This window comes from Lepidochelys kempii, chromosome 11, assembly GCF_965140285.1.
Source record: "Lepidochelys kempii isolate rLepKem1 chromosome 11, rLepKem1.hap1, whole genome shotgun sequence".
Lineage (NCBI taxonomy): Eukaryota > Metazoa > Chordata > Testudines > Cheloniidae > Lepidochelys > Lepidochelys kempii.
The window spans coordinates 5,209,622-5,237,278 of NC_136390.1; the positions used below are offsets into that span (position 1 = coordinate 5,209,622).

Genomic DNA, 27,657 nt, shown 5'->3' on the forward strand with positions numbered 1-27,657 from the left:
TCAAGGAGCAGATGGCTTAGTTGCTCCATGCTTGTTCTGTAGCTGCCCTAGCCAGGCCCTCAAGAGGTCTGAGGGGTAGTCAGTGGCAAGGCCAACACAATGACTTTCATCCAGAATTTTTGTTTTCATTTAACTTAAACAGATTTGAAATAACTCCCGGAGTCCTCCAGGCTTGTGCGTTGCCCACATGATTTATACATTCCCTATACGTCCTGCTAATCTTTTATGAGGAGACGGGGAGCCCAAGTGAAAACAGATACTTTTGTTCTCCGTCTGTAGTCCGGGCAACAATACAGCAGCTAAGCAACAAGCAACATTATGGTTGTTAAATTCCCAGAGGTAACTACTCACAGTGAGGAAATGGCTGGCATGATTTAAACATTAGCATCAAGTTCTGCTGATACGTCACAGGGACACTTACAAAATATGCCAGTGTTCTACAGTAATGCTACAAACCACTAGCCCCACTCTGCCCCAAGCTCTGCTCCGGCCCCGGCCATGGCCTCACTTCCTGGCCCCATGCCCGGCCATGGCACCCACCATGGCACGGTCGCAGCTCCACTCCCTGCCTCCCTCCAGCCTTGGCCTCCGGCCAGGGCTTCATTCCTGGTACCAGCCCCACCCCTAGCTGCACCCCCAGTCTTGGCTCCCTTACCCCTGTCTGCATCCCTGCCCCTGGAGCCATGTCCCCACTCCCAGCCTTGGCTCCTGGGGGGTGAGGGGGGGCGGACCGCAGTAAAGGGCGGGAGGACCACTAGTTTAGAGAGAATCTTCCTCCTGTGTCATGTTTTACAGGTCTCTTCCCCAGTTTTTTGTTGTTTGGGGACACATGCAGGAAACCAGGACCTTTTGTTCCTTAAGTCATCTGCTGCTTATTAGAGCTGTAGGATCAAATTAATTGCTGGCATGGAGGGTGCAATACCATTGACACTGATGGAGTGGGATCTTAGTGCAAATGGTGACTTTGGCCTGTAATTTTGTTTGTGACTCAGCCATTTAATAGTAGTAACCTCTGGTGTCGACACAGATGAGGTTCAAGGCTTATGCAGAGGTCCCTGGTAATATCGGGGAGGTTGGAGAAAGGCAGGAAATAGAGAAGACCTGAGCAGGGTAGTTGGTAAATCAGACACACAAGCTCCTTAGGCACTTCATGGTTTGGAACTTTAAAGAATGCGTGGATTACTTTAGTGCTTCCGGATTATGTTTCCGTTAAAAGGGGGTGGCCAAGGAGGGGCCGGAACGAAGGTGGGCCCAGTTTCACCAGCAGTGTGCCTTCTTCTGGGGCATCATGGTCCTGATGCAGGTCTCTGCCTTGGCTAGCCAGCCTGTTCCCCACCTGCTTCTTAGGGTTCTCTTCTTTTTACAGTTGAACCAAAACCTCAACGATGTCCTGATGAACTTAGACAAGCAGTACTCGAGCAACGCCTTCCCCATTAAAGCACAGCCAAGGTGAGTCACCATTGGAGCGATGCGCTTTCCCCTGCAGACGTCGAAGGAGCAGGTGGGAGGCCTCTGTGGAAATGTTTCTTACAGGGGAGAGTGAATTGTTTTTTATCTGCATTCTACTGATTTCAGTTCTCCTTCCTCATCCTATGTGGCGGTCACCTAGTGGCTCTCAATAGATCACTCCACGCCCAAGATGCAGAACTGACCCACCTAGTGCTTCTCATTGCGGGTCAGGCTGCACAGAGGGACAGTTCCACTTCCAGATCATGGGCTTCACCCTCAGACACACATCTAAGACCAAAACTCCTCTGAGTCACGGAGACAAGAGTAACATGTCCCATCTCCCCCTATCCACTGCCCCCTCTCCATCCCACCTCTGGTCACCAAACCCAAATCTCTAGTTGGCAAACTCTTGTGTGCAGTTACCCATTTTGTGCATGCAAATGGCAGTTTTGCCCGGGCAAATCTCGTGGGTACCGTTCGAGCCTCACAGGAGTTTGGCCTTTGCGTTTAGGGAACATCAGACCTCTAATATGCCCCAGGAGACTCTGCAAAGTGCTAGCGTCCACAGGATCCTTTTTTTGTCCGAGCAGAATCTGGTCCTCGTTGATTAACTGCAAATCTGTTGGTTAACTGAAAAATCTCAAGCCTTTCCAGTTAAGGTGGTGGGAAGGTCGGGCTGTGGCTGAGGCTGTATCTGGCTCCCGTCCAAATGCGAGAGTGATGAAGCAATGTGGGCCTCTGGCTTCCAGCTGCTGCTCATCCCACATGCTGGGTGAGCAGTAATGCAACATAAATGCCAAATCCGCATATGGGGGAGTTAGCATGATATCAGTGGTAACTTCAGCCTATGCGCCTTGCTCCAGGACAGCTGTTGAAAGGTTAGAGCAGCTGTGGGGACCCCTGTGGACTCCTATTCCTTCCCCTCCCAATTTAACCCTTTGTTGCAAACACAAAACCCAGTACCAGTGGGTTTGTACAATTCGTCAACTTTGAAGGTGAAGGTGTTATCCTAAGTAGGAGGCCAGATTTTACCTGTGTTGATACAAACTTCCATGAAACTTAAGACCAGTAGAAATGTTTCCGATGGAGATGGTGTTTCCATCTCCCCATCTAGCAGACATCCCCCTGAAGACTTCGCAACCCAGACTGCAACATTGTGCATGGGGACCTGAAAGAGAAACGGACTCTTCTATCCTCTACCAAAAGATGTTATGAACCCAATAGGGCACTCCTGTGTTAGAACATTTCCTACCCCGTGGTAGCTGGGTCCTGTGCTATGTAGCAGACCTTCGTTTCTACCCCCCTCCCTTCCAGAAGAGTGTCTGTCCATTGTTCCACAGTAAGCACAACGAGATCTGTGATGTAGCCAGCACAGAAGTTTGGGGTCTGCTCTTGGCCATAGAGTCCAGTGACCTTGCAAAACCCTAGCCCATCCCCATGCCTTGAGGATGGGTTTCTGGTGTGCTGGGTCTTTCTCAGCTGGGAGCAGGTGAGATCCTTACAGTTCTAAAGACACCAGGGGTGAAATCCTGGCCACCTTCAAGTCCCATGGGAGTTTTGCTATTGACTTCAATGCAGCTGCTGTTCCACCTCAGCAGTACAGGGTGGTTCTTCCCTGGTCCCTTTCCTAATGCAGCCAGCTCCATCCTGCCAGTCCACTGGGATGGGGTCATACGGGGCAGATCTCCTCTCATGAGCGATGGGGCTCTGGTTCCCTCCAGATGGCATCCAGTCCTGGTTAATCAAAATGATTGGGACACTCTCCTGAAGTCTGCTCAGATGGAAGGCACAAACCACAAGAGAGGGATGAGGAGGCAGCTGATGCTTTAACTTTGGCCCAGTAGAATGCAGTAACGACAACTCAACATACGTTTTGTTTATTTTTATGAATACTTGTGACTCCTGGCCAGCAGCGAGGCCTCCCCAACAAAAGCTTCCAAGAAAATAAAATTTTCCATCGGTACAATTCTGGCCCAGGCAAGCCTCCAGCTTCATCTGTAGGATGTGAGGCAGCCCAGCTCCCTCTGCTGTAGCCCAGAGCACCGTGGCTGGCTGGAAGAGCTCATGTCCTTAGGAGGGAAAATAAACATGGAAAACCCTGAATGTGTAGAACTCATGGGCTTGGCTCCATCTTTTCCCTCCATGCCCAGTTGCCCCACTGAACCACTCCACACATGCTCTGAGCCAGAGTGATGGAGATCTTTGCAAACAGAAAAGCATTCTCCTTCTCTCTCCTGATGCATTGTTTTTGGGCTCTACCGAGGGTCCAGACCCATCCTGTAACAGAGCTGTTCCACACAGGTACCCAGGGACGGGGTTGGATGGCGTCAAACTTTTGTCGGGGACAATAAATTTTTGCAGATGGCAGGAAACCCAATTGGGAATTTCCATCTCTCCAAGTAGCTCCTCAGCATCTTGCTGGGGAATCTTGTCCGGTGGGGTTGGGGAAATGCCCCTTTCCTTTCTCATTGCAGATCATGGCCTGCAATAAGAGCAGATGATTCCCCTCATTTGTATACACAGGGACGGGGGCTGGAGATGGAGAGAGTGAAAGGAAATGGATTTAGATGGGTGGAGAGATGGGACAGGTCCCCTGTTATGTCAGCGTGCAGTCTTTGTGAGGAATTCTGCTTGGTGTGACTCCTGTGTGCTTTGAGTGTGTAAATGGAAGGGAGCAGTGTAAGCTGGTGTTAGTGCAGGTGGGGAGAATGGGGAACTGGGAGTCAGGATCCCTGGCTTCTAACCCCAGGTCTTCCGCTGGCTCACTGTGGGACTGTAACTTCCCAACCTCCGTTTGCCCACCTGTGAAATGAGACTATGGATCCCTGCCTGTCTGGCTTTCTACACATCTGCCTCTTTCTGCAGATCTGCCCCATGGTCCCTAGGGGAAATTCACATCTCTTAACGCTGCCAGTGCTCATGCAAGTCCCTGTCATGCACAGGAAGTCCTGTCCTGTGCTCTGCCACCTAGCACATAGATCAAACCCAGATGCTAGGAGAAGAAAGGGCTTGAATACAATCATCCTGTGGTACCAGGTTCATTGGTGCATGGCACCTTAACGTTTGCTCCCCCATGGCTGTGCTATCCGGTAATGGAAATCATTGTGTGCCATCCCCACCAGAAAGAAAACTAAACTGTTCTCCAGGCTGAAGAAGAAGATGAGCAGGTATCGGTATGGAGAGCAGCATTATGAGACATGTCTGAGTGGAATAGAAGGCCATGTTCTAACAGCCTGGGGGGTGTTAACTTGGGGACTGGAACGGAGTTCCTTGCATGACTCAGTGTGTTTCTGGCCCCGTGGAATCATTGGAGATTTCTGCATGTCTGACTAATCCTAGTAATTTCTTATTCCTGGTTTGAATCCCTGCTCCCTTTCTGGTTGTTGGTCTTCGTTGGAGGGTGCTAGGAGATATTGGCGGCCTGTGACACACAGGAGGTCAGATTGGATGATCTGGAGGTCTGTTCTGGCCTGAAACTCAGACTCCATAGCTGTTCGAGCCGTCAGGCTTTGTTTGGGTTCAGAGCTGCTCTGGTTTAACTAAAAGTGTGATTTGTTTTAAAAGCTGATTTAAACTGGCGCAACTTTGACGGTTAAAAAGGTCTCCTTTCCCCGAGATGGAGCTTTCCTTTTGAATGTGTTCTGATTTATTGCCCGCGTAAGGGGAAATAAGTTGCTACGACCCTTCTCCTGGCTGAACCTGGATTCCCCATGCTTTGCCCCTTGTGACACCAGTAACATGGATCAGTGCAATGTGGCTATAAAATGCTACCACATTGCGCAGGTGCGAATCACAGCACCAGGTAGAAGCAGTGGGGAGTCAAGCCTCTTGCCTTTTAAAAAGCACATGGTTGTAACTTCTGTTTCAATACACAGAGTAGTCTGACCACCTAGTGGTTGTAGCTGATGGCTACATGCATGTTGTAACTAAAGTGGAAACACGTAGGAGATTGGGTGCCTATGTAAAGGGAGACTTAAGAGCGGGACTGAATGCACAAGGCGGAGAAAAGAATAGTTGCATAATTGTGTAGAAGCATTTCCTAGCTTGGGGGTTCCTTAGACTCTGTGCTGACACTTTCTGCCAAGACTAGTCAGAAAAAATAATTTTAATCCCAGCTGGCTCCTAGAATGCAGTGCCGTGGAATAGTTAAAAAAACCACACTGGGGTTGGAAAAGGTTTCAGGAGCAGACAGAATTAGCACTTGGCATTTTCCTTCCTGGAGCAGCAAAAAGCTTCAACTGGCGGTAAATGGCCGTGACTTACCAAGGGCTTTGGTCCGGGGCCTGCTAAACCCAAGGCAGGCGGCGTGGAAGGAAATGGGATGGGCCTAAAGGAGAAAGGGGCAGCTAGATGTGTGGAGCCTTTCACCTGTGGGGCACCAGTTCACATCCCTGGTAGGGACTGAAATTAACTGCCCCCTGAAGACTGCGAATGAGTTGGTGGGTTGCATCAGTTCCTGACGGGCCAGGTGCCCGTACCACGGTTGGTGGAAGTGTCATCAGAGACGCCAGTGAGTGAACGGGACTGGAATCTGAAGACCCTCCAGGCACACGGGTGTGGAAGCTGGCACACAGCTGGCTGGGTGGTGTCTATTCTGTAGCTAGGGCATTAGCCGGGCCCTTTGAGATGTGTCCGTTTCAGACTAATGACCCACTTCAAGAGTCACAGAGGGGCCCTGAGATATGGCATCTTTACTCCAATCCATATCCGGATCTTGTTCTCCGCACCCCAAGGGGAGGAGTCTGGGGCTAAGATTCATCGTTTGCTTAATTTTATACTAAGACTGAGACTCTCAGGGCCAAACTCCCATAATGTTATCCTGGGACTGAGTATGTCCCTAAGGCCAGGGCTTAATTTGTGCCAAAGCTTTCTAAGGCTGAGCCCCGGCACCTCCGGGCCTGGCAGTTGAGAGCCCTGGCACTGCTGGGCTGATTAAGCATTGCCTAAAGCTCATACAAATGAGAGCAGAGGGGAGAAGGAGGGCGGTGCTACCCCTGAGCCCCATCTGCACACAGAGTTGTTCTCTTCCTTTAAGTTTTTCCTTCCTTTTTGGAAAATCCAGGACCAGATGCCAATGGCGCGAGGCCACCTGGCCCATAATTTAGAATTTCATGGAAGCTGAGCAGGATTGAAGCGGCCCCATATGGCTGCCTGACTGGGGGTTTATTGTTCCCCTGGGTACTCTCCCTGCTGGTGGGATTCTCCCTGGCTTTGCTGTCCACATCTGGTGGACTGGAGGAAGCCCTGGGTGTTTGGGCCCCCTAGAACAAGGAGCTTCTATACATATCCCAGAGTGGAACCTGGATAGATGTTTTCCTTCTAGCAATAAAGCTTTTTATAATCAAACCAAAGAATGCATCATTTCCCCCCAGTGGTAGGGAATAGGGGTGTGCAATCAATCCCCAACTCTTCTCACAGCTGAATTATATGCCCCCCCCCAAACATCTCTTGGAACACTCCTCTGTAATTACCATATTTCTGGCACAGACAGTCCCAGGCAGAGCCCTGCAGCGGGACTGGGGTCCCACAGGACCCGCTGCCATAACAGCGGGAGTGGGTAAAATGTGCTTTGTTGTGAGCAGGATTGGCTGGGTAATCAAAACCAGAGTGTGGCAATTTGAAGGAAAACACTAAATCACAAAATGGTTTAAGTGAGATTTGTTTTATTCTTTTAGTGGTAAAAGAATTGTTCCTGAATTCCATTTATAAATGTGTTAACCAACCTTTTTTTTTTTTGTGGCCTGGGGGAATCTGTCTCTTGCAGGATTTATGGGATCTAAGGTTTTTGGGGGAGTGGGATAAAAATGCAAGAAACAATGCATCGGTGGGCGGGAACAGGTATTACAGAGCAGGACGGGAGCAGGATTAACAAAACAGTCCCATGCAAGGCTCTGGTCCCAGGCAAGCCCATCCCATCCCTTCCTTCCTACATGTGCTACTCCGAAATCACCAGAAGGGGGCACTGTTGGAGGGAGTCGGCTTGGGAAGCAAGAGGCTGGGGACCAGGCTCAAAACCTGGGTCTCATCTGGCTATGCCCTGCACTCTCACTGAGTCGCTGAGTCAGCCTGAGCCATGCAGCTTTAACCGAGTTGCTCTGAAGCTGGTGGGGAGCTTGGGAGCCTACTGAGGCCAGCCCCTTCCTCTGTGCCCTAGAAATGAGAAATCACAGGATGGGAGGAGGTGGTGTACTTGATACTGACAGGTGACTAACTAGCTTGCTGCACACTGCTTATATTGAGGTTGCTGTGACTCTGATTTACAGCAGAAGTTCTCAGCCTCTTCCCTCCTAGCACCTCCCCACTTAGTCACTCCTCAGCTGTGTCCCACAATCCTTCGCACCGGCCACACTGCAGTAGTTTAAGGGACATCTGAGGAGGACCCAGTAGGCAAATCCATTCAAACTGAAGAGCAGGAGGGTTGGATGCATGCTTGTGACCCATTCCTGGTTTCCTCCCAACAAGCACCCGCTTCTTCTCCAGGTCCATATCACGCCCAGGGTGAGAGCTGTCGACATAGAAAGCTGTTGGGTTTTTTGCATCTTGTTGTCATGCTGCTGATGTGAACGTCATTAGAAACCTCTAATCCACATGAGAGCGTGGAGTGACTGCTTCTTGGGTGGCGTCTCTGAGGTTGGGGAACGAGGTGGGATCGGGGGCTCAAAGGCTGATGCTTGCTTTGAATGGAGAGAAATATTTAAATGCCTCTTGGTTCTTCCTCCACCCTGTCGCAAGACTTTGTATGTAAGCATGAGACCGTAGTGCATCCTCCGATGGTGTGAGCATCTACATGCCACTGTTGGCCAATGACTACCAGAACATGGGTACTGTAGTGCATTTCTGTTTCAAGTGGACATACAGGGAGTGCATTGTTGCCTGATGGGATGGGGACTGAGGTTCTGAGTCCCATCCGGTTTTAGACTGGGTCTAATCCAGGTTTTGGAGTGTACTGTGTTATGGACCAGGTGGCTGTCCTCAGTGTGTTTCATGCCACAGTGGAGGGACCATGCCTTTTCCCTACAAGACATGTGTCTGCTGGCTTTAGTTATGTAACAGAAGAGCTGCCTCTTAAACACCGTTGCATTTTCTCTTTTTCTTTATAGGTGGGGCTGGTAGTACTGTCCCTTACTAAGGTTGCCCGACACTTCCCATTATAAGACCCTGTTTTCAGTTGCTTATAACATTGCCATACTTTAACTGTTTGGGTTGAAATTTTCCACGCCAAGTGTCTGCCTCAAGCTGAATTGCTTTTGATAATTTCAGCCGAAAAGGGTTCAGCTGTTTCTGAGAAAGAGGCTAGGAGGAAATGTGTTTGGCCCATGCAGGGGGAGTAGATTGGGACAAGGCGCCTGAGAGGAAGGGAAAGCTGGAATTGGAAGATGGTGGGGTGGGGGAGGGAAACTGGGAGTCAGAGGGGAGACTGGGACTGAGAGCCAGGGTGGAGATGGTGGGGGTGGGGAGCTGGGAGCCAGTGGGTGGGGGCTGAGACTGAGATTGGACAAGGAGCCTGGGGGAGACTGAGCCTGGAGCCAATGGGGATAGGGACTAGAGGTTGAGGCAGGGGAAGTGACAGGTAGGATGAGAAGTCAGGAAGGGGAAACTGTGACTGGATGGGCAAGGAGCCTGGGGCAAGGAGCTAAGCGGGGGGACTGGGAAAGGCAAAAAGGACTAGGATTGGAATTGGGGGGGGGGGCGGAATAACTGGGACTGGGAGTTATGGTGGGACACTGGAACAGGGACTGTGAGTCTGAAGGGCGAGGCTGGGACTGGCAAGACAAGAAGACTGGGACAAGCCTGAGCAGCCTGAGGAGGGGCAAGCGGGACTGGCTAGGTATGGAGAATGGGACTGGGAGCCGGGTGGGGAACAGACAATACCAGGATAGGGACAGATGGGACGCGACAGGGCAGAAAGGGTCAAGCTTGGGGAATTGGACAGCTGAGTGTTGGTCCTGCTTTGAGCAGAACCAGTGTTGGCCCTGCTTTGAGCAGGGGGTTGGACTAGATGACCTCCTGAAGTCTCTTCCAACCCTGATCTTCTACAATTCTGTGAGTCTTTGTCCGCTAGAACACACTGCCCTTGAGAGCCTGGGATGGAGTGCAAGACTCCTGACCTCTCAGCAGACCTGACCTCTTCTGCTGTCAGCAAGTATCTGTGAAACCTTCTGGCAAAGGTCTCGTCCCCCTCTCGTGCTGGTCCCCACAGAGGATGACCACCTGCTACTGCTGTCCGTTTCTTTGTTAGCTCAAGTGGCAGAGGCTTATGTGGGTGTCCGCATAATGCCACAGGACAGAATTTGTTTTTTTTCAGTGTGTGTTTTTAAAAAGCTAGGAGATGATGCTCAAAAAAAACTGTTGAAAGGGCGCGATTGAGGTTGCAAAGTCAAACGCTCAAAAGTTGGGAAACGTCAGAACTAAGGTTTCCTATATATATATATAGACTGTCTCTCTTCCCTAAGTGCACCCATGCGCATGCAAGGCAGTGACATAGGTTAATATATCGTGATCTGCATGAGTTCCTACTGCACGATGCATTGGATTGAGGGTGACTCGGCAAGAAGCTGTTCAGAAGCTTATACACGCTGCTGATACTGGACGTAGGGTCCCTGATTGCAGGTGTGGGCACTGAAGTCGGGGGAGAACTGAGACCAAGAGGGCTGGCTGGACCAGTCTGTCTGATCAGAATAACTCATTCTGCGGCTTGTTCTGACTCTCCTTTGCTTTCTCTCCTGCAGCGACAGTACTGTGAAAGCAAACAAAAGCCCTTCACCTCCACCCGACGGGTCCCCCATCACCAGCCCTGAGATCAAGACCGTCAACCATGAGCTGGAACCGTCCTCATTGGAAACACCCGGGACTGGCATCCCTAAGTCACCGTCTCAGGTAGTGTCCTCGCGATGTTAACCTAGCCCCAGCAATGACATCACTGTTGCCAAAGGCTCAGTGGGCCACACAAGTCAGGTCTCTGGCTGCTATTGAGCATATGAGATGGTGTCTGCTCTCCATCTTGTGGAATGGCCTGGATCCCTGTGTGGCAGGTGCTGCCTGTCTGATAAGATCAGTTGCTCCCTGTCCATTGCTCTATTGCCGGGAGAATGCTAATCAAGCCCTGAAATTCCTTTTGAATGCTGTTAACATGTGTACTCCATAGGAAACGAAATAATACCCCTCTACCAGGGTGGTGTCTGACCATTCAGAGAGGGTAAAGGTCAGAGTTGAGCTATGAAGTTTGTTCTCTACCCTACACCTAATTAACCTGTGGAACTCATTGCCACAGGATATCATTGAAGCCAATAGTTGAGCACTATCCAAAAAAGGATCAGACACTGACATGGGTAAGGAGAACATCCACAATTACATCAAACAGGGTGAACAATAAGGGCAATAAATCCTCGTGCTTCAAGGAGTAGGCCAACTGCTGACTACTGGAGGCCAGGAAGAGGCTTGTCCCTTGTGGGGAATCTAATACTTTCCACTGCAGCGTTTGATGCCGGCCACTGTTGGGAGACAACGTGCTGGACAGGTTGAGCCACTGATCCATTTTGGCAATGCTGATCTCCAAATACTCTGAAAAGCAGGGCTTAGTCTGCACCTTGTGGTCCCTGCACCATAATTGCTGCACACATTTAATTTAAGCTAATTTTTTTTGCTCATTGGTCTTTTTCCTCACATGTGAAATCCCAAGTGGTATTTTTTAAAATATGGTGTCGGTTGCCACTTGCAATATCACCATAGCTGGATTCTCAGCTGACGGGCTTCATAATTTTTATTCTCTGCTTTAAAGAAAATTAAATCTGTTGCAGCTCTCTACCATCCCCACATAAGAGGGAGTGAAAGGAGTGGGTGGATGGGAAATGCAGAATAAACTTAGCTGGCCAAATTCAGATGTGGCATAAGTCTATGGACTTCAGTAGGTGACTTCAGTAGATTATCTTTCCAATGGAAGAATCCTGGTTCTCAGTGGTTCTGGCCTAATAGCATCCTAACCGGAGGAAAAAATCACTCTTCAGCCGAGATGGCTACAGATCAAAGCTTTCCTGAAGTCCAGGTGAGGTGGAGTCATGCTTCTGGGTCAGGGCGGGGAGATGTTCACAGCCTCATGAAAGTCCTTTCATGGTCGGTCTTAGCCCTTTGAGGTACGTAGGTACCTGGCAGCGTTTTCTAAAGCCCTGTTAGGAAAAAACTCATCTTTTCCTTCCAACCTTCCTCAACGGCTGTTGGTCTTGGTTCTATTTTCTCTTCCATTGCAGGGACCTGTCTGCTCTTCCTCCTGGGCCATCACCTTGCATCTCCTTGTGCAATTGTTGGCCAGTGATATAACCCCAGACCCTGAAAATCCTCCCTGTGCTGCAGGGAGGGAATGTGCCGTGTCTTGTCCGTTGAGTTTTTAGACTGGAACAGAGTGTTACTTGGTGGCATTCACCTTGCAGGAGAGGTGGAGAGCGTAGCTGGAGCAATAACAGAATGGGGGAAAAAAAAACTTTAAACCAAACCAGCCCTCTGACAGCAGCTAACTCCAGGGCTGTGGGTGGAGAATGTTTAATTCCCTGGAGCAGCAATGGTGTGCATGTAAAGGGGAAGGACATCACATCGCCTACTCAATCTCTAGCCATCAACATCCAGAGAGAGGACCAGGCTTGCCGCTCCACAGCCATTGGATTGCAGTGTCCATTTAAATGAGTGGCTCAATGCCTTTTGGCGCGTTGGAGGGGTAAGGCCATGGGATCTCTGCCGACAGCTTCAAGGAGAAGATGAGGTCTGGCTGGGCTTGGGGGAGCACGGCGCCAAGAGGGCACAAGCCTTGCCCGTTGTCTTGGTGATACGCTCACCTTGCCCAGTGATGGCAGCACGAGTGATCTGGGAGGCTCTTGGGGAAGGGCTAGTTCGCTCCCCAGCACCGTGGCAGGATGGAATTCCTCCAGCTTGAGTAACAGACTGTCCCCGTCCCTCCCTCCAACACCTTTCCCCACATACTACTCAACCTTCTGCTCAGACTGAACTCCCATCGCTCTGACCGAGTTACAGGCCTGGGTCTGAACTTCCGCCTGGCTCTCGTCGACTGTCCCAGAACTCTGGATCGGAAACCGGAGCAGGGGCTGCGTGTGGGATGTGGGAATGAACATGGAGCCAAATGTTCGGGCTCCCTCCCGTTCTGCGAAGTACTTCAGAATAACCCACCTCCATTCTCCCTGCAGCGCCCCCTGCTCCCTATTCAGCTCTGCCCTGGCCAGCTAGGGAGCATCGTCCCCTCCCACCCTCCTCCTGCAATGGAGCCTTGTCTGTTTCCATCATCTCTGAAGTGTGTCTGCAGTTTGGAGAGGTCCTGAGTTGCTGAGTGGAGAGCAGATGTGGCCCTCTCTCTGCAGGGCGCTCTCAGCCCATCCTCTGCCTCGTTCCTCTGAGACAAGCTTTCCCCTCCCTCCTCTTCCCTTTAAATAGCACGTTCTCCTCGATCTTGCAATGCCCTGGGTGCTCCCCTGGCAGGCTGGCTGACTGCAACAGCAGGGGGATGGATTGGTCGCTGTTAAGCAAGCAGAATACAGTCGAACCCCATTTAACCGAGCCTCTAGTACCTGGCTCTCGGTATTAACCGAACCCACAGCCACCCGGAGCTGGCAGCGGGAGCCCCAGCTGACGTGGGGCTGACAACAGGTGCCTTGCTGCCCATTCTCTGGTTTTTCCAGCTTTTTGGTTATCTGATCTGGCCCCGGTTCCAACTGGATCAGGTAATCGGGGTTCTGCTGTACAGTGTATTTAAGCGGCCTGGCAGTAACAGCCGCTGGAACAGGCCAAGGTGGGCCTTAATGCGGCGGCTGCTGCCATTTGCTGGCAGCTGTTTTTTGGTGCACGCATAGTTCACCTGGCTGCTGCCGTGAGGAGTGCAGATACGGGCGGTGTGCCATCAGCGTGACCTTCTGGGTCGGTGCATCAAGCACAAGAGAGGGAGCTGGATCCAGACACGTGGAAGGCAGCGAGGGGGTTTCCAAACAACTGAAGGGAGGAATGACACTGGGCAGACTTGGATAGGCCACATGGCCTCCTCCTTATTCCCAGCTCTTAGTGCGTGGGTGGAAAAACCCAGAGCACGTAGCCACATGAGTTAGAAAGCACAAAAGCTGCTCCCTCAGTTATCAGCGTTTAATATGAAGCTTTGTATGGGATGTACGTGGGTGATGGCAAGTCACGGGGTAAATGACTCAGTCTGGGGTGATAAGCCCTGAGTGGACAGCATCAGGGATGTGAAATACCCTGGCTACGTCCTCCCCCCACCCCAGGGTACACAGATGCTAACAGCCAGCGTGGTGTGTGGAAAGCAACAGAGGGGCATATTGAATGGACAGGAAAGGAGGCAAAAGGAGAGACCATTGACATCACTGGGTGCTAGGCACTTAGAGGATCCGTGCCTAGCAGAAAGATCCTGTTGGGTTGTCACTATTTCAGCTCTCGAGCTGTTTCCTACCATCTCTCTCTTCAGAAAAGCTGCCTCTGTCTAGCCTCCTAATGAAGCGACGGCCAGCATGTCTCCACACGCGTTAATGGGTCTGAGGGTGATCCTGGACGTCGGAACCAGTGGGCCTCATGAAACCACAAGGGCAGGAATTGGGCTCTCAGCTACGTTGCTGTCAATCTGGAGCGACGCCACTGAAGTCAATGGAGCTACCATGGACTTACGCTGCTACAGGCGAACACGGCCCAAGCTTAGTAGATGGGGTTGGGGGTGTAACTTCCTTTCTGGGCAGTGGGGTCCTTCCGGATGGTCTTGTTCAAAATGAACAATGTCTGGTTTTACCAGAATAGGGGGATACAGGCTCCAGTCTGGGCTGGAACCAGAAGGCTGGCCAGGAGGGTATTCCATTTCCTTCAGTGTATAACCACCATGTCCAGGGAGCATTCTTTCCATTCGGAATCGAGACACCATGACAGGGCTCTGTACAGATGCGGTGCAGTGTGCGGTGGGCTACATAAACGCTGCGGAAGGATTAGTCATTGCACTACTGTCATTGCCCACAGAGCCACGCCCATGAGCGATTAGGAGGATGGGTGCATTGGAGAGGGGCAAACTTCCAAAGAGTCGGTGTTTGGTTCTGGATTAGTACCCAGAGCCTCTTGTGACAGCAAACTTTGGCTTCACTCTTAGGAGAACAGTCTTTCCCATGAGACTTGTGGTACCTTCTGCATCTGGCTGGGCTCAGGATACTGCAGGAGAGGCTGTTCCTGTGGCATTTTGGCACTTCTGCTTCCACACAGCTGAGATCTGGAAGTGAAAGCGCCACTTCCATTTTTGCTTACAGTCTACCCAGGGGCCTGCAGCCAGCTGTAGTTCAGAAGATGTGTTTATGGAATCTTACAGGCACGTTGGCCAGGGCAGATTAGCCTTTGGCTAGCATTTTCTGTGGCTAGCCAAATAAATGTCTGGTAGGACACGCATTCATGCATCCGAGGGGGGGGGCAGTGCAGCCTCGTGGAGTGAACACAAGCCCAAGAGCCAGGATCTGCATGTTCTAATCCCAGATCTCACACTGATAGGCAGTCTGTCCTTTGTCAAGTCACATGCTCTCTGCTTCAGTTTTCCCTGGCTGCAAATGGGGATAATAATGACCGCCCTTCTTAGGTAGGATGGGAAGATTAATGTTCATAAAGCTTTTTGACATAGAAAGTGTTATGGGGTGCTAAGCAATATTACAGTTCTGGAAATCTTCACCACACTGTACAGTAGACTGTTTTTCCCCAGTCCATCAGCATCGTCTCAGCAGGTTCAGTTTGAGCTCGGGTATCTGGGGGCAAAGGAAATTCAAACAGTGCCTGAACTGGTTTGCCGTTCCCTATAGTATGTTCCCACAGCACTGAATCAAAGGCTCCCGCTGTGAAGTGAGGGAGGATGTCAGATATGGACAGAGGCATGGCCTGACCCCACTGCCTGCCCCTGGATTTATGCCCCCATGACTCTTGTGACTTCAGTGGTGTCTGTCACTAGCGTTACACGCCTGTGAAGCTGGGAGTCGACAGGCTCCGGGCGAGCTCATTCTCACATGTTTCAGTGACCCCAGATCTGAGTCTTGGTTGTGTCACTCTCACGAGGAGCCCCATCTGGTCTCACTTATGCTGCAGTTGATGCTCTGAAACCAGTGGAAGGGAGATCAGGATCCAGCCCACTGGGTGTCCACGTGTGAATAAGTCCAATCTGCTTTGGCTTCTAACGCCCCCAGGCCCACACCAAACAGGTAGGTAGCGGGAGCAGTGGCCAGCGCACTGACGTCTCTGTGGAAATGTGTGCTGAGTAACCTGTCTGTCACCCTGGTGGTCCTCTGGAAGGTTGCACGTGCTCTAATTACATATGCATGTCCGAGTGATGCATATTAATTGTGTTACGCTTCTCCCCCACAGAGGGAGACCCGCCCGCGGCTGAAGCGTAACTAATGATGCCAAGCCTTCTCTGGAGGCGTGTGATGGTTTCCCCTCCCCTCTTTCCATGTTGATTTATTTGACCCCCTCCTTGTGTCTGTGGTTCTATTTTGGCTAACCTGGTTCCTGTCTCTGGTTTTTTTGGGTGTCGTCGTGTGCTCGCTCGCTTGCATGCAGTTGCGGAAAGGCCCTCCGGTACCGCCACCTCCAAAGCACACCCCCTCCAAGGAGATCAAGCACGAGAACATCATCAGCCTGTTTGATGACAATTTTGTCCCCGAGATAAGCGTGACCACCCCCTCGCAGGTTAGCCGCTCTGCCCTGCCTTATTTCTGTCTGCTCCCAGCCCCGGGCGCTGTCCCCTGCTTAGAGGTGTCACGCCACGAAACCTGGTCAGGAGGCAGGGCCAGAGGGGCTGGCTGCCGCTGCATGGCCGGGGGCTGAGATTGCCAATCGGATACCCCGGAAGCCAGGGCTGTGTGACGGCTGTTCTCGTGGCCTGTGTAGAATGAAGAGGGAGGACTCTGGGGGGCGCCTAGTGAAGGGGTCACAAAGCTATCGCTCACTTGTGTCCACCGTGCAGGCGAAGAGCGGCCGGGCCTAGACATGCTTCCCAACAGGCCTGGGTGAGGCACTCATTGCTCTGCTGCTGTACGCTCCCAGGGCCTGATAATCAGAGGCTAGGACAGGTCCAGCTGAAGGTAGATATGGGCGTTTGGCGCCTCTGAAAATTAGGCTCCTTTGGCTTTGAAATGCCACTTCTCGTATGGAAAGGGAGTGTCTCAGGAACACGGTGGAGTGGGCAAGAAATCACCTACAAGACAGGGCTGAGGATCAAGGACTTCAGTCTCTAGAGACCTCTGCTGGCACCTTTCACTGCTTTCAGCTCTCTATAATAGCATTATCTCTGAGTGGCGCTGGCCTGAGGCTGGTGGCTCTTAATCAGCCCTCAGTCTCTGCAGTTAAAGTCCTAAAGATCAAACGCAATTTCAAAGGGAAAATGTTCCTCTCCTTCTCTTTAACGTGGTTTGCAGCTGGAGAAGGGGTCTGGGGAAGTGGGCAGGTTATTCAGTATTAGATCCCTGGGTACTACTCTCTGAGCTGATGGGAGCCTGACCAGTTTTCTGGCTTAATTATGAGACTCGCGCTGCCTTTTATGTTCAGTTTTTTTAATTCATCCCTGAAAGACCCAGGTGACACTTCTAACACTGCTGTTCTGTAACTGTCCTCCTCGCTTTTCCTTCTGTAACTCAAATTCAGTGGCCTGTGGCTTTCCAGCTTCCACCCAACTGTGGAGAAACAAGACACGCAGGGTTGGGAGAAAAGAAAGCTAGGCCTCAAGTTACAGTGGGATATCACGGAGGCTGGTTGAAATCAGAGTGGAGGGGTGATGTGGACAGCAATAGTGTTCGAGTACTCAGCATCAAACAGGCAGTGGGAGGGGTTACCATTAAAGGGGGTCCGTGTTCATTCTGACCAAAGGACCCCCAATGAACAAAATCCCACCCTTCAAAACAAAATCTTTCCTCCTTTGCTAAAGCTCTCAAATTAGGGTTGCCAATTTTGGTTGGATGTATTCCTGGAGATTTAATCACGTGACATAATCTTTAATTAAAGATTAATCTTGAATTCTTGGAGACTCCTGGCCAATCCTGGAGGGTGGGCAACCCTATCTCAAAGCCTTTCAGGCTCCCAACCCTGTCACTGCTACTATATTCTTTCAGCAACATTTAGCTGACAGCTGCCTGGCGGTGGACGCTTGCCTTTGTTTTTAGTGAGGACATTTTGCTTGAAAACTTGGCTGTGCCAGGCTCATGCCATCACAGACAGAGGCCTCTCCTTTTGGGGGGAGGGGAGAGATGTCCTTCAGCGCAAGTTCCTGTATTGATACTGATATCCAACATAATATTAAACCAACGTAGGGAAGCAGACTATAAAAGTCTATGGGCTAAATTGTCCCCCAACAAAGGGGCAGATTCCAGACTTGGTTACTCCAAGGTAAATCTGGAGTGACTCCATTGAATTAATTGGATTTGCACCCATGTGACTGAACTCAGAATCTGGCCCAAAATAGTTGGCATTGCGTGATTTTTGGCATTTCCCATGGTTTGTTGCTCCTGCAGTGTTCTTCATGTAGCATGACACCTTGTCATCTCCACCAGACCGAGCACCATGGGGTCAATGAAGGCAGTATGGTGTCTGCTGTCCCTCTGAACATACTGGCCTTTGTCAGTGTACTCAGCCCCTTGATTGATTATTGGAATGTCAATTTCTGCAGGGGCTTCTGTAAGCTGGAAACCATAGTGAATGGCTGGGATCTTAAAGAAAATATTAAGCTTTCTAGCTTTCAAAGCAAACTGCCAGCAGGACATGAGAAGGTTCTAATAAAGTCCATTGACCTGCCTGGGAAGGAGACTGTCTAGAAGCCATTAGGGATTGCTCTGGTTTGGGGGAATTTGTGCATTGGAGTGAAATTCTGGCCCCATTAAAATCAATGGGAGTTTTGCCATTGACTTTAGTGGGGACAGGATTTCCCCCATTAACTCCACTTGGGGTGAAAGGCAGCAGTGACCAGGGCATGACAGGATCCAACACTGGACCTTTCCCCAATTTCGATACATTTTACAAATATTATGCAGGGTCCATTAGTCTTTGTTTAACTTTAAGTATTAAAGGTTTGCAGGCAGAGAGATGGGCCCAGACTAAAACCTCTGGGCATCCTAAATTCATGGGCTCCTGACTCACCCCAAGGCAAAAGGCCCGATACCCAGATCCATATTTTGTGGCCTGAGCCCACCTCAGCTGGATGCTTTCCCCCAGTGTCCTTGTCGGATACTGCTGGCATCACAGCTAGGGGTAAGGTTCTGTTTTGGCTTAGTCAGGGCATCCAGCTTCAGCAACCAAACTGAGGGAAAATCACGGGGGAGATGATCTGATCTTAACAGAGCCTTGTAAGTGCGCACAGCACTTTCCAAACACTTAGTAAAGATGAGGTCCCTTCTCCAAGAAGCTTAAACTAATTTGGATGCACTATGCAAGGTAATGGGTATGGCGCATGAAAGTGCGAGGACCCTGTTTGTGGGGAGATCCCCAAAGAGGTGGGTTTTAAGAGGGTATTTGCAGGAAGAGCGGAGAGAGTGCTTAGTTCCGAGGGAGCAGGAGGCTGTTCCTGGGAAGGGTAGCGGCATGAAAGAAGGAGACAAAGGGAGCAGTTGGGAAGGAGTATCTGGAGGACCGTAAGGAACAAGTGTGTTATCATGCAGAGCTTTGGAGGTCAACAGCTGCAGCATCTCTGCACTGTCCCCAATACAGAACTCTCCTCTGCTCCAGTTACATTCATATCTGGACAATCTAACAAGCGTTCTGTGTATGTTTACATCACAGGAGAAAGCCACGGGCCACTGCTCAATTCTTTCTCCTTCTGCATGCCTGGGTAGCTTGTCGCATGTCTGCGTAACCGATCACTGTCTGTTACATTGTTCGTATAATGTGTGAACACCTGCATTTATCCAGGGATTCCAGCACACGGCAGTTCAATGCGCACGACCCAGGATGGGACCTGCTGTGTCATCCAAAAAGACGTGATCTCTGAGGGAGGACTCTTGTTTCTAGAACACACCACTGGGCCACCCAGTGTCCATGAATGTTCGGTGTATTCCCCAGGGCCATTTCAATGTGCACTTGTGCCCCTTATAAGATAGTTATTGGGGGTGCATTAGGCAAAGGGCAGGAAGCCTAATCCATGGTACATATAACTCTTGAACAGCAGGTAAGATTCCAGCCTAGCCAGAGCCTTTGATCTCTGAATACTAAGTAAAGCATGGGAGGTGGAACCTCTGTGAAGACATTGCTCTACTAGAGAATTATCTAGGAACTATTATAGAATTATCCAGTGGGATATAGAGGCTGGGTGCTGGTTAGTGTTTAACACTTTGGGTTGGGGACCTGGGTGGCTGCTGGCCACACTCCTTCGTGTGAGTGCTAATGGGTGCACCATAAGCCCATAAGACTGGGAGAGCGATAAAGAGAAGTGGAACTAGGAGTAAACTGTGTTGCGGTGGAAAGTAACAAGGGTGTGGATCTCGTGTATGGCACTTTCTGTTAACTGTAGTGGTGGTGCTGCAAAATGCTAAACTTTGTGGTCCTCTTCAGCCTGGATGGGCCAATGAATTAATGTCCTAACTTGATACTGAAGCTTGTCGTTGAGTAATTTGGTGTGTTTAGTAAGTACTAGGAGCGTTTTTACTCTTGGACTTTGCTGGAGTTGGGGCGGAACAACAGAAAACAACCGTGGGTGGAACTGGAAATATAGTTGAAATTATAGGGCCAGCGAGCTTGGGGAAAATCCTTTGAAAGCACGAAGCTTATAGAGCAGAATTGTTTCTTCAGAAAGGAGATGTCTCATAATGGCCCTGCAGGAATCTAAAAATGAATGGCATTAGCTCAGGACTGAATGTTAATGACCAGTTCCCCTTATGTGACGGTTACCACATCGGCTGCATTAAAGGCAGTTCATGAATGCCCCGATAGTGCCATCCGCTTGTGTATTAGAGATAACGGAACTCACTCTGCTGGCTCGGAAGGTAGCAGTGACATCTCTTGAATCTGGGTGTGTCTTGGAAAATACAAAGCACGTTAGTCCTGGTGTGTGTGTTTGAGGACTGGAGAGCCCCAGTGTGGACAGCATTGGAGCTTGCACTGACAGGTGTGGAATTCGATGGCCCTCAGGAACCATGGGGTAGATGTGAACTCTCACCTATGACACATGTGACTGTGATGGTGTTTGGAGTCTGAAGAGGGGTAACAGATCAGCAACTTTAGGGATTAGACTTGTCTCCATTGGAGGTACCTTCCAGGGTCACGTGCCTTTCCCTCCCAAGCTCCTGAGCAGCTGGTGTAGATATGACGGGTGAGCTGAATGCAGGTAGGCTGCACAGGGAAACTAATCCTGAGCTGGAAGCACCTTGTGGCTGTTGCTGATGCAGAAAAGCTGCAAAGGACAGTTGGGAATAGATGAGAAACCTTTCCAAGCTAACCGGTGCAATGGCATTTCGGCCATATCAGACCACGCTGTCTTAGCCACAGAGCCATCCAGACAAGTAGGAAAACGGATGAGGTTTGAGTTCTTGGTTTGCATGCGTTCCTTGGTGCGCTGCACATGCTCACTGGCATCATGCAATCTGGGGCACGAGCACAGGCATGGAGGCATCTGTTGTTATCATGCCCACCATGTGCCTTCTGCATCTGCACCCTGAGTCCTGGATATCCACTGCCATGTACCGTCTATCTCTGGTATCTGTCTAATGCTCACACTGCTTTTCTTCCTTACTGCTGCCAAGTTTGATGCCCCTGGGCCCTTCCAGGAGGGAGCCAGCCTGTTGGATCTGGATTTTGATCCCATTAAACCAGATGCCAGCCCTGTGGGGAAGACACCCACACCTGCCACTCAGGTTTGTTACTTATCCCCATTCCCTCTTCCATGAGTACGTGAACCATTACCGACTGCGGAGTCAGCCTGTGCCTTCAGTGCCTATTTCCATATTGACCGAGCTCTCAAGGGGTGTGCACATGCCCCTGCAGATCTGTGAGCTGTCTCGGACGCTCGTGTGCATGAGTCGGGTGAGCGTGCGCCTGGCTTTTCACATGCTGCGATCTGATCTGCCCAGAGAATGTGGACGTTTGCGGGACACCCAGTGTGCCCGGCTCTGAGGATTTGGCCTGAGAAACTCCGTCAATGTGTATCACAAGGTTAGCATGGACCATGTCCCACATGGATTTAGTGTCGCCTTGAGTGTATTGCTGGGAAACCCAACCATAGTGCTGGGCTCCTCCCAGCAAATGACTCGGTTTGGTTAGTGGCGGGAGCAGAGTGATTTTTAAGAATCAAAGAGTGAACAATCTGCGGTTACGTTAGACAGGATAAAACTGTGGAAGGGATATTAAAGCTCCTGCCTCTGGACAGGAGCCAGCTTCTAACTATATGGAGTTAAGAAGCACTTCCTCCATGAGCTTGTTATTGCATAATTGACTGTCACAGAGGTTTTACCTTCCTGAGACCCTCGGGTGCAGACCACTGTCTGAGATAGGATACTGGATTAGGGGGACTTCTGGTGTGATCCCCTCTGGCAATGTCGGTGTTTCTGGTGAACATTTGGCTCCCAATTAAAAGACGGGCTTAGTGATGCTGCATAGAGGGCATTAACTGGCAAATACAGATTTGTTTCTAAAGAGGAGATCTTTTGAATATATACAAACTCTCCTGTATTTAATGCAAGATCAGCTCTGCTTCAGATCCCTACTGAATCGGGCAGAGTCTTTGAAACAGTTCCTGGGTTCCAGGTAGAGGACAATATCTGAACTTCCATTCCAGATGTGAAAGAAAAGAGCAGCATTTCCTGATCCTGGTCTGCTTTTTTCTACTATGGCTACAACTGAAACCTGCACACTTATGAGTAACTAACAGGTCTGGGATATTTGCAGTGTTCTGATAATGTTAATTAGGGCTGGTCTAAACAGATTTTTTGTGCCATTATAACCTTGTTGTGTATGGTGGTTTTTTTTAGCCACTAATAGTCTACACTAGGAATGCTTTGCTGGAGTAGGAATACTGATAAAGCGTTCCTAGCGTGGACACAACTGCATTGGCGAAACTGTACTTTTACCAATAATATCTTATTCCACCACGCCCCAAAAAACCAAGCAATACCAGTAAAAGTGCACTTTTGCTGGTATAATTGTATCTACAGTTGGGGTTTCTGCCAGCATAGCTTCGTCAGTCAGGGATCACACCTAGCTGAAGTCTGTTGTGTAGAAATAGTCCTAGAGCAGATACCTTTTACTGGTACAGCTTTTTCCCTTCCGTATGCAAATAGACTAACAAGTTTAATTAACCTGTGCTTATACCAGGATAAAGTAAACAAGTGTCGTAAAAATGGTACAACTTTTGTGTGTAGACCGGGCCTTAAAGACAAGCAGCCAATGTCAGGATTATGGGAGGGATTTTCAAAAGCGCTCAGCGCTGGCCTATCTTTGCTGCTACCGACGTTGCTGGGAGTTGATCCTTGGCATCAGCAGGGGGCCGAACACAAAGCAGAGTTCTGAACCGCGCCCCCCCCCTTTCCCCCCATCACTGCAGTCATGGAAATGAGCATGACCAGCCCAATGCTTCCAAAGGTTTTAAAGGGAGAAAACCATATGCCACTAGCCCTTGAATTTTCCCAGTGGCGAGATGGTGACCAGTGGCACTGTCGGCCATTAATGTTTGAGGGCTGTGTGACCTAGAGTACGTCTACACTGCAAATTAGGGTGTAACTGTATGGCAAGCAGGTGTATTGTTAAGAAAAATGTAGAGGCAAGTGCAGTGGAATGTGTACATCTGCCTTACTCTGACCAATATTTGTATTGCTTCCGTTGGCGGAAATAATCAAGTATAAACCTGTTTTTGTTCTTGTTGCTCTTTGACATGCTTAGTCTTTACCTTGGGATTTATGGGAGGTAAGAATTTTATATAGCTTCCATTTTGGTAAACTCTTACGGTCTCCCTTGGCATGTGTCGGCACAGTCTTCTTCCTCCTGCCTCTCCCTCCCTGCCATGCCAGAATTGCTCCCTGTGCCTCGAACCTGCTTTTGCCTTCTGTTCTGTGGATCGGCCTAAAAACGCAGCCCTGCGTTCTGGCACTCCTAGCAGAATGTGCCATTAGCAATCCTGTCTTTCCCTTGGTGTTTTGCATTGCAGTCAGCATCGTCTGAAGCTAACCCCACCACAGCCGCAGTGTCGTGTTTGCTCCTTTCCTCTCCAGGCTTCCAAACCTCTCTGTCCTGTCTCTCTTTCATTGTGCAACCTGCATGCCTCTCAACTGCCCCTGAATTTACCTCCTTCCTGTATGCAAATTTGGGGTGTCTGGCGGGCTTTGCTGCTCGTGGTCGATCACTGTTAGCAGAAATGCCGAAGTGAGAAACGCTGCCTCTTCGTTTCTGCTCAAGAAATGAATCTGTCTTCCTTTGTGTTAAAGGGCCACACCCTCCGCTGGTGTAAAATTAAAGGAAGGAAGATGGTTGACACCAGGTGACAATCTGGCCCAAGCTTCCTATATGGCATTGAGCAATCTCCACGATGCATGCCCTGGGCATGTTGAGAAGGATGCTTCCCCTATGTGTTTTTATTGGCTGTCGATGTTGATCTTTGCTTCCCCTCTTTGTGAACTGTCTGTGTTTAAAAAAAGAAAAAAAAAAAGTCTGTCTCTTCACAGGGAAAGGCTTCAGGCCTTAAAAGTGGACAACCCTGGTTGCGGATGTCTGCTTACTTCATGGCAGTGCAGCCAGTCCCTTTGAGAAGTGTTTGCTCTCATGCCCCCATCATGGTCTGGCACGAGTCCGCTGAGTGTTCCTTCCTCAGATGAACGAGTGCCTGTTACTTCCTGAAGCCGTGGTTTCTTTGCTATCTTTGGGGATCATAGTGAAGAACTGACGTATATTTTTTCCCTTTTTTGTCCTCCCAGACAGTGGCAGGGGGGTGTCTCCAATCACTAGGCTCAGGTGGAGTTGGAAACCCTGCTTCTCCTCTGTTTATACACAAGAAAATATATTGGCCCACCTGTGTTCTTGCTATTAAATGGAGCATAACTGGGGAGAAGCAGTTTGAATAAAGTGAGGATTAGCCCAAACTGTGGCCCCCGAACTCCTAATCTGCTTTGAGTTTGGAAAAGCTTTAGCTTTGAAATAAAATGTTTTTTTTTCACTGTTGCTACCTTTGGTCTTCTGCTTCCTGTTGGAAGCAGGAAGGGCTGAAACACCATGAAAAAGACATTATTCCTGGCCTGGCTGGGAGTAGGAAGTTATTAGTGTCATAGTAACACCTGGGAACCCCAATCAGGGATCAGAACCTTATTGTGCCAGGCACTGTACATACAAGTAACAATGAGCAGTGTCCATTGAATCAGAGAGTTCCCAGTCTCTGCAATGTACCCGCTATCTCCTATTTCCATGAGATTTCAGATTCAAGAGATCTCCGTTCCTGTCTTTGGAACAAGCACCTGGAACCAGATCCTCAAGTCTAGCTGAGCTCAGTGTGTGACCTGGCAGCAGGAGTGAAAGTTGCTTTAAGCCACTTTTCTGCTCCCCTTATCCTGGGAGCCGGCTTGACCCCACCATAACTGAGAGCAACCTCAGAACTATGCTGACAGAAATGGTTGCCTAGGGACAATTGTACCAGCCAGGGATTGCCGGAACATAAGGCACCTGGCCCACATCTTTCCTTGCCTCGACCCATCCTGATACATTTGGGGTGGGGTCCGAGGTTGTGTCTACACTATACACCGCTGGCTGCGGCACGTAGCTACACACTGCAGTGAAAGGTAGGCCATGTCCACACTGTGGTGTGTAGCTACATGCAGCAGTGAAAGGCTCTGGCGGGGGGAGGCAGCAGGGAAAAGCTCCATCACCTCCCTGCTGCCGGCGCCTTTCAGTGTGGCAGCGGGACACTGCTAGAAAAAAGCTGTGTAGACAGAGGAGGTACTGCTTGGGCATGTAGAGAGCCGTGTGGGGTTTATACCTTAAAGGTTCAGATGTGCGTTTACTCACCTAAGCAGTACCCCACTGTTGACCCCTTTGTTAATCCCCATACTTGGGGGCGTGTGCAGGGTCTGTACTCTACACACCGCTGTAAGGAGTGCGCCGTGTAGACGTACCGTGAGAGAGGGGAGCGCAGAGCCAGGTACTCCTCACTTAAAGTCGTCCCAGTTAACGTTGTTACGTTGCTGATCAATTAGGGAACATGCTTGTTTAAAGTTGTGCAATGCTCCCTTCTAACGTCGTTTGGCAGCCGCCTGCTTTGTCCACTGCTTGCAGGAAGAGCAGCCCCTTGCAGCGAGCTGGTGGGGGTTTGGAACCAGGGTGGGCTGGCAGCCCCTCTATCAGCTCCCCTAAGTTCCCTGTGTGGCACCCGCCCAGCAGGCTATCAATTGCCAGCCGTTCAGCTGTCCCTCCCCCCACTGCCATGTGCTGCTCTTGCTCTCTGCCTTGGAGCTGCTCCCGGGAGCCTCCTGCTTGCTGGGCAGGGGGGCTAATGTCAAGGTGTCCCCCTCCCGCCTGCTGCTACACCCGCTTACCCCTTCTCCATACAGCGCAGAGTGGGGTCACAGACGGAGCAGCAGCTGCTGCTGTCTCAACTTCCTGATCAACTTAAAAAGACAATGCACTTAAGAGTGGGGTCAGTGTACTTAAAGGGGCAATGCACATCTCTCTCTCTCCCACACGCTGGGTGTGTCTGTCTCTGTCTGCCATGTTGTCTCCCCTCCTTCCATTCGTGCCCCCTTGTAGTGTGCGAGGCTATATTAATAACAGTGTGTTTAGCCCTTGAGGGCTCAGCCAAAAACTAGTTCATCATTTAGCACTAAGGCATTCCCTGGGAAATATCCCACCCTCTGACTTCACCACCTCAACCAAGCTTTACAATCATCATCGGTGTGTACAGTATTAATTTGTTTGTTTAAAATGTATAGAGTGTATATATATGTGTGTATGTATAGTTTTTTGTCTGGTGGGAAAAAAAATTCCCTGGAACCTAACCCCCCCCTATTTACATTAATTCTTATGGGGAAATTGAATTCGCTTAACATTGTTTCGCTTAAAGTTGCATTTTCCGGAACATAACTACAATGTTAAGCGAGGAGTTACTGTACACTGGTTTAAACCAACCAGGCTTCCATAACTTTCCCCTTAAGGCAGGTGCCTGTTTTTTCTGCTGTAGCGTTGAATCCTATGGCAAGTAACCAGCTTTGAACCTTGCAGTCACATTGGAGCGGGTTGTAACAAGAGACCTGGCTCAGTTCTGCTGCTCCAGAGAGCAGTCTGGAGGTGCGATAGAGTGTATGTGAAGATGCTGATGGATTAAAACAAAGCAGAAAACCCATTCAGTAAGCAAAGCTTCCAAACCTGCGGAAAGCAAAGGCACTTCCCCCATCTCTCTGTGACTCTATATGACTGCATTGTCCCTCTGCTGCTATGCTGAAAGTTCCTAAAATAGAGACGTAGGCAGGTGACATCCAAATGCCTTTTGCTGAAAGCCAAGAGACTAACTGGATTCCATCCCTGGCTCATTAAACACAGTTTCTGCAAATTAGCTGGCTGAGAAATCTATTGCTCACCATGGGTTTCTTTTCACCTGTCCAAACAAAGACACACTTGGCCAAATGGATGATGGTTGCTGTCAGTCCCTGTTACAAGCCCATTGAATTCAAATAATAAGCAACCTGGGAGTGAATCTAATTAAACAGGAGCAACCTGTGTAGCATTCCCTGTGTTTGTGTTTAAGTCAGAGTTGCTGTGGGAAGCATCTACATGGTGGTTTTAGCTCAGGTATTCAAAATATCCATGGCATTGTAAGGCCAGGAATGGAGTAAGTAGGAAACATTAGGAAGGAACTGATGGGATAAGGAGTGTATGTTAAATTAGACCAGTAGGGTGGCTGGCGGTAAGTAATGACTGTTGGACCAAGGTATTTATTTTTTCATTACTCCTGCTGTTATTAGCAAAACACTTACAGGATCTTGTAGGTTTCAGACTGGAAGCTGATTGGGCTTGGAGTTAAGAAAAATGGAAGTGGTTGCACTGGGGGAAAGCTGTGTATATCCCAGCTTGTCTCATGGATAAATCCAAGTGCGTCAGAAGGGTTACTTTGCCAGTCCGTTGGCTTGAGTGGTGTCTAGGAGACCCGAGGCATGAGAGCAGCAGAGAATGGGTTTGACCCAGACGTGATGGGGGGAAAACACGCTGGACGTGTTGCTCTTGAGGTGAGATCTGCTGGCGAAGGTG

The 27,657-nt window shown here is 49.9% G+C and overlaps 1 protein-coding gene across 10 annotated transcripts in view; it reads left to right on the plus strand.

The window, feature by feature from the left end:
• Positions 1-27,657, plus strand: part of BIN1 (bridging integrator 1) — a 162,765-nt gene that overhangs the window by 103,492 nt on the left and 31,616 nt on the right. For 5 of the 10 annotated variants that reach the window (XR_012154183.2, XM_073305015.2, XM_073305016.2 and 2 more), the window contains 5 exons: positions 1,367-1,449; positions 10,179-10,326; positions 16,024-16,152; positions 21,186-21,296; positions 23,317-23,340. Coding sequence is in view for 9 of the 10 variants with exons in the window: in XM_073305015.2 (XP_073161116.1) it covers positions 1,367-1,449; positions 10,179-10,326; positions 16,024-16,152; positions 21,186-21,296; positions 23,317-23,340 (495 nt within the window). In the remaining variant the exon portion in view is untranslated. The remainder of the gene's footprint in view (positions 1-1,366; positions 1,450-10,178; positions 10,327-16,023; positions 16,153-21,185; positions 21,297-23,316; positions 23,341-27,657) is intronic. The other 5 variants (XM_073305021.2, XM_073305023.2, XM_073305022.2 and 2 more) reach the window with 3 other exon arrangements.